General features: G+C 42.8%; 1 protein-coding gene across 4 annotated transcripts in view; it reads right to left on the bottom strand.

The window, feature by feature from the left end:
- Nucleotides 1-12,960, bottom strand: part of nipblb (NIPBL cohesin loading factor b) — a 502,440-nt gene that overhangs the window by 76,984 nt on the left and 412,496 nt on the right. For all 4 annotated transcript variants that reach the window (XM_072257459.1, XM_072257461.1, XM_072257463.1 and 1 more), the window contains 2 exons: nt 8,150-8,304; nt 6,651-6,741 (listed from right to left, as the gene is read on the bottom strand). In XM_072257459.1, the coding sequence (XP_072113560.1) occupies nt 6,651-6,741; nt 8,150-8,304 (246 nt within the window). The remainder of the gene's footprint in view (nt 1-6,650; nt 6,742-8,149; nt 8,305-12,960) is intronic.

The raw sequence follows: 12,960 nt of genomic DNA, 5'->3' as shown, positions 1-12,960 counted from the left end.
AAATGCTTTTGTGTAGTTGATAAAACAAACAAGCAAGTCTTTTTGCACTTGAATAGCTCGTTCTGATAGTATCCTTAACATCAATATCATTTTTCATGTACCTTTGTCTTTCAACAAAACCACATTGTTTTGGATTGGGACAGGTTGTTCTCTGGCAAAGATGTGATTGGTAGGTGGGAAGCCTTCAAAGGGGAAATATGGAGAGTGCAGAGTTTGTATGTTCCTGTCAGGATTAAAGGCAAATTGAAAAGGAATAAGGAACCTTGGTTCTCAAGGGATATTGCAACTCTGATAAAGAAGAAGAGGGAGTTGTATGAAATGTATAGGAAACAGGGAGTAAATCAGGTGCTTGAGGAGTATAAGAAGTGCAAGAAAATACTTAAGAAAGTAATCAGGAGGGCTAAAAGAAGACATGAGGTTGCCTTGGCCGTCAAAGTGAAGGATAATCCAAAGAGCTTTTACAGGTATATTAAAAGCAAAAGGATTGTAAGGGATAAAATTGGTCCTCTTGAAGATCAGAGTGGTCGGCTACGTGCGGAACCAAAGGAAATGGGGGAGATCTTAAACAGGTTTTTTCCTTCTGTATTTACTAAGGAAACTGGCATGAAGTCTATGGAATTGAGGGAATCAAGCAGTGAGATCATGGAAACTGTACAGATTGAAAAGGAGGAGGTGCTTGCTGTCTTGAGGAAAATTAAACTGGATAAATCCCCAGGACCTGACAGAGTGTTCCCTCGGACCTTGAAGGAGACTAGTGTTGAAATTGCGAGGGCCCTGGCAGAAATATTTAAAATGCCGCTGTCTACGGGTGAGGTGCCGGAGGATTGGAGAGTGGCTCATGTTGTTCCGTTGTTTAAAAAAGGATCGAAAAGTAATCCAGGAAATTATAGGCCGGTGAGTTTAACGTCGGTAGTGGGTAAGTTATTGGAGGGAGTACTAAGAGACAGGATCTACAAGCATTTGGATAGACAGGGACTTATTAGGGAGAGTCAACATGGCTTTGTGCGTGGTAGGTCATGTCTGACCAATCTATTAGAGTTTTTCGAGGAGGTTACCAGGAAAGTGGATGAAGGGAAGGCAGTGGATATTGTCTACATGGATTTCAGTAAGGCCTTTGACAAGGTCCCGCATGGGAGGTTAGGAAAATTCAGTCGCTAGGCATACATGGAGAGGTGGTAAATTGGATTAGACATTGGCTCAATGGAAGAAGCCAAAGAGTGGTGGTAGAGAATTGCTTCTCTGAGTGGAGGCCTGTGACTAGTGGTGTGTCACAGGGATCAGTGCTGGGTCCATTGTTATTTGTCATCTATATCAATGATCTGGATGATAATGTGGTAAATTGGATCAGCAAATTTGCTGAAGATACAAAGATTGGAGGTGTAGTAAACAGTGAGGAAGGTTTTCAGAGCCTGCAGAGGGACTTGGACCAGCTGGAAAAATGGGCTGAAAAATGGCAGATGGAGTTTAATACAGACAAGTGTGAGGTATTGCACGTTGGAAGGTCAAACCAAGGTAGAACATACAGGGTTAATGGTAAGGCACTGAGGAGTGCAGTAGAACAGAGGGATCTGGGAATACAGATACAAGATTCCCTAAAAGTGGCGTCACAAGTAGATAGGGTCTTAAAGAGAGCTTTTGGTACATTGGCCTTCATTAATCAAAGTATTGAGTATAAGAGCTGGAATGTTATGATGAGGTTGTATAAGGCATTGGTGAGGCCGAATCTGGAGTATTGTGTTCAGTTTTGGTCACCAAATTACAGGAAGGATATAAATAAGGTTGAAAGAGTACAGAGAAGGTTTACAAGGATGTTGCTGGGACTTGAGAAACTCAGTTACAGAGAAAGGTTGAATAGGTTAGGACTTTATTCCCTGGAGCGTAGAAGAATGAGGGGAGATTTGATAGAGGTATATAAAATTATGATGGGTATAGATAGAGTGAATGCAAGCAGGCTTTTTCCACTGAGGCAAGGGGAGAAAAAACCCAGAGGACATGGGTTAAGGGTAAGGGGGGAAAAGTTTAAAGGGAACATTGGGGGGGGGGCTTCTTCACACAGAGTGGTGGGAGTATGGAATGAGCTGCCAGATGAGGTGGTAAATGCGGGTTCTTTTTTAACATTTAAGAATAAATTGGACAGATACATGGATGGGAGGTGTATGGAGGGATATGGTCCGTGTGCAGGTCAGTGGGACTAGGCAGAAAATGGTTCGGCACAGCCAAGAAGGGCCAAAAGGGCTGTTTCTGTGCTGTAGTTTCTATGGTTTCTATGTTCTTTACCTATTTCAGCTTGTATCTTACTTTTAGCTCTTGTCATCAAAATTCTTCGAAGTATCTTAGTGATGTGACTCATTAAACTTATGGTCCTATGTAATTCACATTCTATTGCTCCAGGTTTCTTAGGAAGAGTGATACTGATTTTTTCATCTCTTCTGTTATTATTCCAGCCTCAAAAATGTCTGATTAAATCAGTAATTTTTTCAATTCCATAATCCTCAACGGCGATAATTTGTTCTATTATTAATTCATCAGGACCTGCTATTTCTATAAGTATTTGTTATACTAAGCGCATTAAGATATAACACCTTGAGTACCATATTTGTTGTCCTTTCTGACTCTGCATCCCTAATGATTTGATACTCAGTCTGTTGGCTGCAGCTAAGTCTCATCACTGACTGCCCTTCCTGACAATCTGACTGCACGCTATCTTTAATTTTTTGCCATCCGACCTTTCCTAAGTCCCTTCACTCCGGTTCCCACCCCCCTGCCAAGTTAGCTTAAACCCTCCCCAACAGATCTAACAAACCTGCCTGCGAGAATATTGGTCCCCCTCAGGTTCAGGTGCAACCCCATAAGAGATCCAAATTATCCACAAACCTGAAGCCCTGTCCCCTGCACCAGCTTCTCAGTCACGCATTTATCTGCCAGATTATCCTATTTTTAACCCTCACTGGCGCATGGCACAGGCAGCAATCCAGAAATTACTACCCGGGAGATCTTGCTTCTCAGCTTTCTACCTCGCTCTCTAAATTCTCTTTTCAGGACCGCATTGCTTTTCCTTCCTATGTCATTGGTACTAATATGTACCAAGACACCTGGCTGCTCCCCTTTCCCTCTCCAAAATGTTGTGGACATGATCTGAGACATCCCTGACCCTGGCACCTGGGAAGCAACATACTATCCAAGTGTCCCATTCACAGAGTCTCCTGTCTGTTCCCCTCATTATCGAGTCCTGTGTCACTACCGCTCCCTTCTTCTCTCTCTTTCCCTTCTACACCAAGGACTTATGCTCGATGCTTGTAACCTGGATGCTGTGGCATTCTCCTGGGAGTTCATCCCTCACAAGAGTATCCAAAGTGGCATACCTGTTTCTGAGGGAAATGGCCACAGGGGTGCTCTGCTCTAACCGCCTATTTCCATTTCTCCTAACAGTCACCCAGCTACTCACCTCCTGCAACTTCGGGGTGACTACTTCCCTGTAACTTAGATAAATTATATCCTTGCTCTCCCGTACAAGCCGAAGGTCATCCAATTGCTGCTCCAGATCCCGAACACAGTCTTCAAGGAGCTGCAGCCGGATGCATGTCACGTAGATGTAGTTTCCGGGAGATTCTGGGGAATGATCTTCCAGCTCTCCAACAATCCGATACGAAGAGCACACCACAGCCATTTAGGTGGTACAAAGGAGAGAGGGGAGTAAACCAAAAAGGAAACTTTAACAGACGCTTCATACAGAGCCGGCCTCCTTTGAGCCTGTCGCTTCTTCTCTCACCACCGGCCTAAGGATCCGAACAGTCTCTCCCGGCGAAGCAGTGATTTACCTGCACTGCCTCCAATCTGTACCTTTGTCGGTGTGGTATACTGAATCCAGTGCACATTGTGTGACTACTCTGAGGAGCACCTGCATTCAGTCTGAAGCAGTAACCCTGAGCTTCCTACTGCCCATCACTTTAACTCTTATAGGTCTGTGGCCTTCTGTATTGTTACAATGAGACCCAACACAAGTTTAGTCAAAGTCATACTTTATTGATCCCAGGGGAAATTGGTTTTCATTACAGTTGCACCATAAATAATAATAGAACCATAAATAGTTATCTAGTAATATGTAAATTATGCCAGTAAATTATGAAATAAGTCCAGGACCAGCCTATCGGCTCAGGGTGTCTGACCCTCCAAGGGAGGAGTTGTAAAGTTTGATGGCCACAGGCAGGAATGACCTCCTATGACACTCTGTGCTGCATCTCAGTGGAATGAGTCTCTGGCTGAATGTACTCCTGTGCCCACCCAGTACATTATGTAGTGGATGAGAGACATTGTCCAAGATGGCATGCAACTTAAACAGCATCCTCTTTTCAGACACCACCGTGAGAGAGTCCAGTTCCATCCCCACAACATCACTGGCCTTACAAATGAGTTTGTTGATTCTGTTGGTGTCTGCTACCCTCAGCCCCAGCACACAACAGCAAACATGATAGCACTGGCCACCACAGACTCGTAGAACATCCTCAGCATCGTCTGGCAGATGTTAAAGGACCTCAGTCTCCTCAGGAAATAGAGACGGCTCTGACCCTTCTTGTAGACAGCCTCAGTGTTCTTAGACCAGTCCAGTTTATTGTCAATTCGTATCCCCAGGTATTTGTAATCCTCCACCATGTCCACACTGACCCCCTGGATGGAAACTGGGGTCACCGGTACCTTAGCTCTCCTCAGGTCTACCACCAGCTCCTTAGTCTTTTTCACATTAAGCCGCAGATAATTCTGCTCACACCATGTGACAAAGTTTCCTACCGTAGCCCTGTACTCAGCCTCATCTCCCTTGCTGATGCATCCAGCTATGGCAGAGTCATCCAAAAACTTCTGAAGATGACAAGACTCTGTGCAGTAGTTGAAGTCCGAGGTGTAAATGGTGAAGAGAAAGGGAGACAAGACAGTCCCCTGTGGAGCCCCAGTGCTGCTGATCACTCTGTCGGACACAAAGTGTTGCAAGCACACGTACTGTGGTCTGCCAGTCAGGTAATCAAGAATCCATGATACCAGGGAAGCATCCACCTGCATCGTTGTCAGCTTCTCCCCCAGCAGAGCAGGGCGGATGGTGTTTGAGGAACAGCATTTCATCAATAATCCTGGAAGTCATTTTGCAGGTGCTGAGCACAGTAACAGTGATTTCCAAGTCGGAGACCTGCCCTGAGTTGGAAGTTCGTATGGGTGGCAAGTCCCAGGTAAGGGCCTGAGTCACTGGAGTCAGAGGTCCATGTGAGACCAAAGTCCAAGCCAGAAGGTTGAAACTGGTGAAGTCCGGACAGCAAAGCCGGAAGTTGAAGACCGAAGGGGTCCCGAGAGCTCAGGTCACTGGGGTCAGAGGTCTGTGTCAGTCCGGAAGTCATGGCCCGAAGATCAAATTCATGATGGGCATCCCGGGGAAAGGTTTGAAGCTGGAGGCCTGATGACTGTAAATCTGAGGACAAGGACTGGAGGCCCAGAAGTGGCCTGTTCTGGGTGTGTGAATGGGCAGGTGATGGGAAGGATGGGAAAGGGGATTGTTTTGCTGTTGCTGCTTGTTCCGCAGAACATTGTGGGCATACTATATTGGTGCCAGAATGTGTGGCAACACTTGCACATCCTTGGGTGTGGTGGTTGTTAATGCAAACGATGCATTTCATTATGTGCTTTGATATTAATGTGATAAATAAATAAATCTGATGTGACAGCCTGATAAATCAGGGTACATTGCAGCTTTCTGGACAGCATGGAACTCTACAACTTGAAGTAACATGATTTCTTGGGCTGTATCAGTTGTCCATCTGTGACAACAGCTGAACAGTTTATGATTTTTTTCTTTTTATTTCTCTCATGTCCAGCCTTACCTGTTGAGCACATCCTCCTGCTCTGCATTCTCTCCTACATTCTTCTGTCCACACTCTCTCTCTAAGTATTCCCAATCAATCATTAACCAGATAACTTTGTTAAAAGTTTGCATGCTCACCCTGCAGTTTAACAAGTTTCTTTTCTCTCTTTCCCAGTTCTGATGAAGGGGCTCCAATCTGAAACATTGGCTGCTTTTCCCACTGATGTTGCCTGACCCACTGAGTATTTCCAGCATTTGTTTTTATTCCAGCTGTATATCAGTTCATCAATTCAAGAAACAAAATATTCTGTTTGAGTAAAGATGGATATCTGCTTCCATTTGCACTAAGATGAAGCCCATATCACAGGTGTACCCTTCATTCTTTCCCATTTTTCTCTGTCAGTTTTTATTTCTGTTGAAAGATCTGTGAGCTCCAATGTCATCTCTGATCTTTCACAGTTTATGCTGGCCTCAATAGTTCCAAGCATTCTGTTTACAATTCAGGTTTTCAACATCTGTTTTTTAGTTAAATATTTCTCCTTCCAAAGGCTGGCTGACTGATCATTCTTAACCACCAATTGTCCAGTCAAATAATCCAGCAGAGTGAACGACGACTGAAGGCCAAAGCATTCATTGTTTTTTCCGCACAGACTGTGCCCAACTCTTGAGTACTTCTGAATATTGGTTTTTGTTTGTTTCCCTACTTGCAAAACTTTTATTTCATTACAGATTTGGTATCAAATTCCATGATGAGAACACCTTCCAAATCACCTCCTTTACCGTGTCCAACCCCAATCCAACCACTTACCCAAGCCTATGATTGCTTTGGTCTGAACTTCTTCATCTTCATGTTTTGTGAAGTAGAGCAGAAGTTCAAGCACCTTCTCTTTTATAATCACCTGAATGAGAAGGGAACAGAAGTGTCACTGTGTAAATCCTCTCATTTTCTTCATTTAAACACATTAAAAATATATTTTGAACAAGAAGTAACATTTCTCTTTAGAATTTTCTTTCACCAGGATGGTACATCAGAGTGCCAAATGCCAGTGTTCAAAGGTTAGCTCAGCTTTGCATCTAACACTACAGCAGCCATAAGCCTCATTCTGGATCCCAAGAGGCAGTCCCAATTAAACGTTCCATTTCTAAACAACTATACTTTTTTCTTTGAAAAACAATCAATAACACTAGCAAAAAACAAATTGCTGGAAGAATTTAGCGAGTCAAATAGGCCTCCATGGAGGGAAATATACAGTTAAAGTCTCAGGTTGAGTCCATGCATCTGGACTGAAAGATAGAGATAGCCAATATAGAGCGGTGAGGGGAAGGGCTGTAGTAAAAGCAAGCAAGTGATTGGTGGATCCAAGTGAATGGGGGAGTGGGGGGTGGAAAAGAGATCATAGAGAGAAGGTGATAGATAAAGGCAAAAATGAGCTGCAGATAATGGAACCTATTAAGAAAGGAAGGTGGAGCAAGATACCAGATTGATCGGATGGGGAGATGGGAGTTAATAAAGTGAGGTGGTTGCTAATCCATTGCAAAACGGATCGCATATACTGTGAAGAAATGTTAAAGAGAAAAAGGAGTCCAAAAACTATTTACCAATTACTTATTTACCAATGAAATCCATAACCATTGATTGTCTTGACTAAGTCGCATATTGCAGTGACAAGAATAAAATTAAGATTTAATCTGGTTCAAAAGTAAATTAAACTATCTAAATGTCTGAACTGAAGTTTAGGTACATCCAAAAAGGTAACACGATCACTAAATGGGACACTTGGGAAGTCATTCAAATGTAGTGGTGACCCTCCGCAAGATGCAGGATCTTGAAGAGCACTGTTTTGGTGCTTAGGCAACAATGTCAGGTATTGCTGAAAAATACTGTTGAACACGTGAAGTTGAAATCTGCTTCTCAGCTTCAAGCACATAACAAACCTTTATCCATCAACATCAAGCAGTTACAAGTGTAATCTTATTATAATTATAGATAATCCCCAGAGTGGGGTTGAGCCCCCCAACCACAAACTGTTCCAGCTGCTACTATCCGGGAAACAATACCGCAGGACAAAAGCCAGGTCCAACAGGCTCTGGGACAGCTTCTTCCACCAGGCCATCAGACTGTTTAACTCATGCTGACACAACTGTATTTCTATTTTATATTTACTGTCCTGTTGTACCTACTATTGATTACAAATTACTATAAGTTGCACATTACACATTTAGACGGAGATGTAATGTAAAGATTTTTACTCGTATATGAGGGATGTAAGTAATAAAGTCAATTCAATTCAAATTCAATTCAATTACCTTAGTGTTGCCTTTAAACTCCTCCTGATCAAAGTCAAAATGACGGCACAGTGCACCAACAGTAAAAAGGGAACGAAGGAGAGCAGGTTTATTGCCAACCAGAGTGGTGCTGTTGGAATCTTCCTGATGTTGTGCCTTCAACTTAGTTAGAGCACCTGCCACATTAGTAAAAAATAGTTTATTAGATCTTCTGTAATAACAATGTTTACAATGTTACCCTGTCTTCATATAGCCACATACAAACATTTGTATATTAACCTGTGACCAGAACCTCATCAGTTTCTAGCATAAACCCACTAAGATCACAAAGCCCTTAGAAGGAGGGTACAATTTGAGATTTCCTTTGCAGGCGCTTGAATAGAAAGACTAGATTTTTCCCAGTGGAATAACAGTATGCAAATATTCTGCTTTCTTATGGCTTTTATCTCCTAATAGATACAATGTCCTTCCAACCTATACATACGAAGCTTCACCAAATGCACATAAAGGCCACTTTTCATGAGGGTAAATGAGAATAAATGTGATGACATCTCTCAGCTTCCAGAGGGAGACAGATCTCAAATGGGGTTCCCATACTGTATATTCCAACTAGTATACTCAAGAGACGGCACACAAAATATTTTACATAGCTGTATTTTCATGAGTTCGTAACTCCACAGAGGTTTTCTTAAGAATATAAGAGATGAAGCAACAGCAAATCTTTCTGCCCATCATGCCTATGCTGCCATTCAATAAGATTGTGGTTGATCTCCTATCTCAGCACGGCTTTCTGCAACTATACCCATGTCCCCTGATTTCAGTAATAACCAAAAGCTTATTGATCTCCATCTTAAGCATACTCAGCTTTCATTGCATTAACACCCTTCCTTAAATATGGTCACCACTGCCTCATCTAGTCTACATGTGATCACTTACACTTGATTACAGTCACCACTGTCTGGTTTACTCTATGTGTGATCACTTACAAATTACACAACTGGAAAACTAGGTTGATGTATCTCAGAAAATCTCAAAAGATCTGAGTGGTGGGAAAGAATTTTTTAAGACAATATCACACTTAGGTCTGGAAATTAAAGCTGAGTTAATTGCAACCATTACATAGAATACAGAAGAAGTACAGCACAGGAAAAGGCCTTTTGGACCTTTGGACTACAAAGTCGTTCAAACTGATGAAACTACTCATTCAATGCTTAACTAAACTAATCCCTTCTGTGTACACAATGCCCGTATTTCTCCATTCCCTGCACACATGTTTAAAACATCACATTTGCAGTATTTTTGGTCACTTGCCTACAGGAAAGATAGCAATAAGATTCAAAGAGCGCAGAGAAAATTTGTAAGTATATTGCCAAGATTTGAGGACCTGAGTTAGAGGGAAAGACTGAATAGGTTATGACTTTATTCCATGGAGTGCACGAGAACGAGGGGAGATTTGATAAAAGGTACACAAAATTATGACAGGGTATAGTTAGGATAAAGAATTGAGGTTGGGTCAGAATTATTATCATGAAATATTTAAGAGGAACTTGAGGGTGGGAACTTCTTCATTCAGAAGATGGTGTGAATGTGGAACGAGCTGCCAGTGGAAGTGCTGGATGCAGATTCAATTGCAACTTTTAAGAGGTTTGGATAAGTACATGCATGGGAGGGGTATGAAGGGGTATGGTCCAGGTGCGGGTCGATGGGACTAGGCAGAATAACAGTTCAGCGTGGACTAGATGGGCCGAAGTACTCTATAACTCTGTCTATACCCCTCGCAATCTTAGCCTTCCCCATTCTCCCTTGAGATTCTGCCATCCAGAGCAAACAATCCAAATTCACTCATCTTCTCATAGCACATGCTCTCCAAACTAGGCAACATCCTGGCAAACCCCTCATGCAGGCTCTGCAAAGCGTCCACATCCCTTCTATAATGGACAACCATAAATGAATGCAATATTCCAGATCTGGCTTAATTAGAGTTCTACGAAGTTGAATATAACTTTCTGACTTGAACTCAGTGCCTCGACTAATAAAGGCAAGCATACTATATGCCTTCTTCAGCATCCAGTCACTGAAGAGTCACTTTCAGGAAGCTATGGACTTGGACTTGGTCTTGCCATTAACAGTGTGCTATCCCTTTATACTTGATTTTCGAAAGTGCAACACCCCACATTTACCCATATTGAACTCTATCTGCCATTTCTCCACCCTGATCTACAACTAATTCATATCCCACTATATCCTTTGCCAGTTTCCTACACTATCTACAACACCAGTTTTGCCACAAATGGCACAGATCCCAGTATGGATCCCTATGAACACCGCTAGTTACAGACCTCTGGCCAGAATAAGCCCCATTGACCACTTCTGTCTTCTATGGGCAAGTCCAATTCTGAATACAATTGTCATGTCAGCATGGATCGCATGCAACTATGTGCTTCCCATGAGGGAGACCTTGTCAAATTCCTTACTAAAATCCATATACATTAGGCATACAACACTACAGCACAGAAACATGCCATTTGGCCCATCTGGTCCGTACCAACCAGTCATTACGCAAAAGTTCAGAGAAATATTATTAGTTATTGGGATAGAAAAGGGAAGGTTGGCTCAAGTACTTTATTTTATGTCATTAGGAAATATGAGTAATTAAGACAACTGTAGAACTAGAATAAGGCAAAAGACTTCTTCTGTAGTTTACATGCAAGTCTAGTGGGAGAGTTGGAAATGGAGCAGAGAGCCCTAGCAAAGCCCACATCTGTCCCTATATTTATTACCAACCAGACTGTTTTCTATTGGAATCCTCATAAAGACACACAACATAGCAATCAAGTTGATGAATCTGTAGTCTCTGCCCAGAACCAGTAATCCAGAGACCCAATTTCACATCCCACCATGGCAGCTCCGGAAGTTAAATTTAAGCAATCAAGTAAATCTGCAATTAAAATTGCTTATGGTAGAGGGAAAAATAAAACTAACATATTGTTGTAAAAATTCATCTGGTCCTCCAGTGACATTCAAATTAGGAAACCTGCCATCCTGACTAGTCTACATGCAACTCGTTTGAGGACCAACTTCTGCCTTAAATATACGTATGGACTTGGGTCTCCACCGCAGCCTGTGGCAGACCATTCCACAGATTTACTACTCTCAGGCTAAAAAAATTTCCCCTTACCTCTGTTCTAAAGAGTTGCCCCTCAATTGTTAAGGCTGCCTCTTCTAGTTCTCTCAACTTACAGCAGGTTTCAATGAGATCCCCCCCCCCCCGCCCCCCACCGGGCATCCTTCTAAATTCCAGCAAGTACAGGCCCAAAGCTGCCAAACGCTCCTCTTGTTAACTACTGCATTCCCGGAAGCATCCTCGTGAACCTCCTCTGGATTCTCTCCGATGAGAACACATACTTTCTGAGATATGGGGCCCAAAACAGGGTTGACAATCACTAAGTGGAGCCTGAAAGTGGTGTCTTATGAAGGCTCTTCTCCTTGTTTTTCTATTCTATTCCCCTTGAAATAAATCCCAATGTTACGTTTGCCTTCCTTACCACAGACTCAGTCTTCTGGGAGTCTTGCATGAGGACTCCTAGGTCCCTCTGTACTCCTGATGTTTGAATCTTCTCTCCATTTAGGTAATAGTCAATACTATTGTTCCTTTTACCAAAATGCATTATCAACATTTCCCAACACTGTATTCCATCTGTCACTTTTTTGTCCATTCTCCCAATTTGTCTAGGTCCTGCTGCTAACGCATTGCTTCCTCAGGGCTACCTACCCCTCAATCGATCTTTTGATCATCCGCAAACTTTGCCACAAAGCCATCAATTCCATTATGTAAATCATTGACAAACAATGTGAAAAGTAGCAGTCCCAATACTGACCCCTGAGGAACACCACTAGTCACTGGCAGACAACTAGAAAAGGCCCCTTTTATTCCCACTCCTTGCCTCCTGCCTGTCAGCCATTCCACTATACATGCCAGATCTTTCCTGTAACACCATAGGATTTTATATTGTTAAGCAGTCCCTTTTTAAGTATATAAAGGGTCAAAGAGAGTCGAGGGTAGATATAGGACCAATACAGAATGACGCTGGAGATATTGTAATGAGAGGTGCAGAGATGGCAGAGGAACAGAGGCACAGATAAATAAATAACGGATGGGGGGGGCAAAAGGGATATGAGAGGATCATGGGACAGGAGGCCCAGGGAGAACATTGACTTCTCAAACTTCCGCTAATGCCCCACCTCCCCCTCATACCTCATCTATTATTTATTTATATACACTCATTCTTTCTCTCTCTCTCTCCTTTTTCTCCCTCTGTCCCTCTCACTATACCCCTTGCCCATCCGCTGGGGTTTTCCCCCCCTCCCCCTTTTCTTTCTCCCTGGGCCTCTTGTCCCATGATCCTCTCATATCCCTTTTGCCAATCAACTGTCCAGCTCTTGGTTCCATCCTTCCCCTTCCTGTCTTCTCCTATCATTTTGGATCTCCTTCAGTTAGTCCTGACGAAGGGTCCCGGCCTGAAACGTTGACTGTATCTCTTCCTAGAGATGCTGCCTGGCCTGCTGCATCCACCAGCAACTTTGATGTGTGTTGGCCTATAATTTCCTTTCTTTTGCCTTCATCCCTTCTTAAAAGAGTGAAATGACAATTTGCAATCTTCCAGGACCATGCCGGTATCAAGAGATTCTTGAAAGATCATGATCAATGCACCTGTTAACTCTTCAGCAATCTCTTTCAGGACTTGGGATGTAGTCTATCTGGCCCAGGTGACTTATCCACCTTAACACCTTTGAGTTTGGCACTTTTTCCTTTTAATAGCAATGGCACTCAC

This window comes from Mobula birostris, chromosome 5 (genome assembly GCF_030028105.1).
Source record: "Mobula birostris isolate sMobBir1 chromosome 5, sMobBir1.hap1, whole genome shotgun sequence".
NCBI lineage: Eukaryota > Metazoa > Chordata > Chondrichthyes > Myliobatiformes > Myliobatidae > Mobula > Mobula birostris.
The sequence above is the reverse complement of the archived record's forward strand: the minus strand, read 5'-3'. Positions and strand labels throughout refer to the sequence as shown.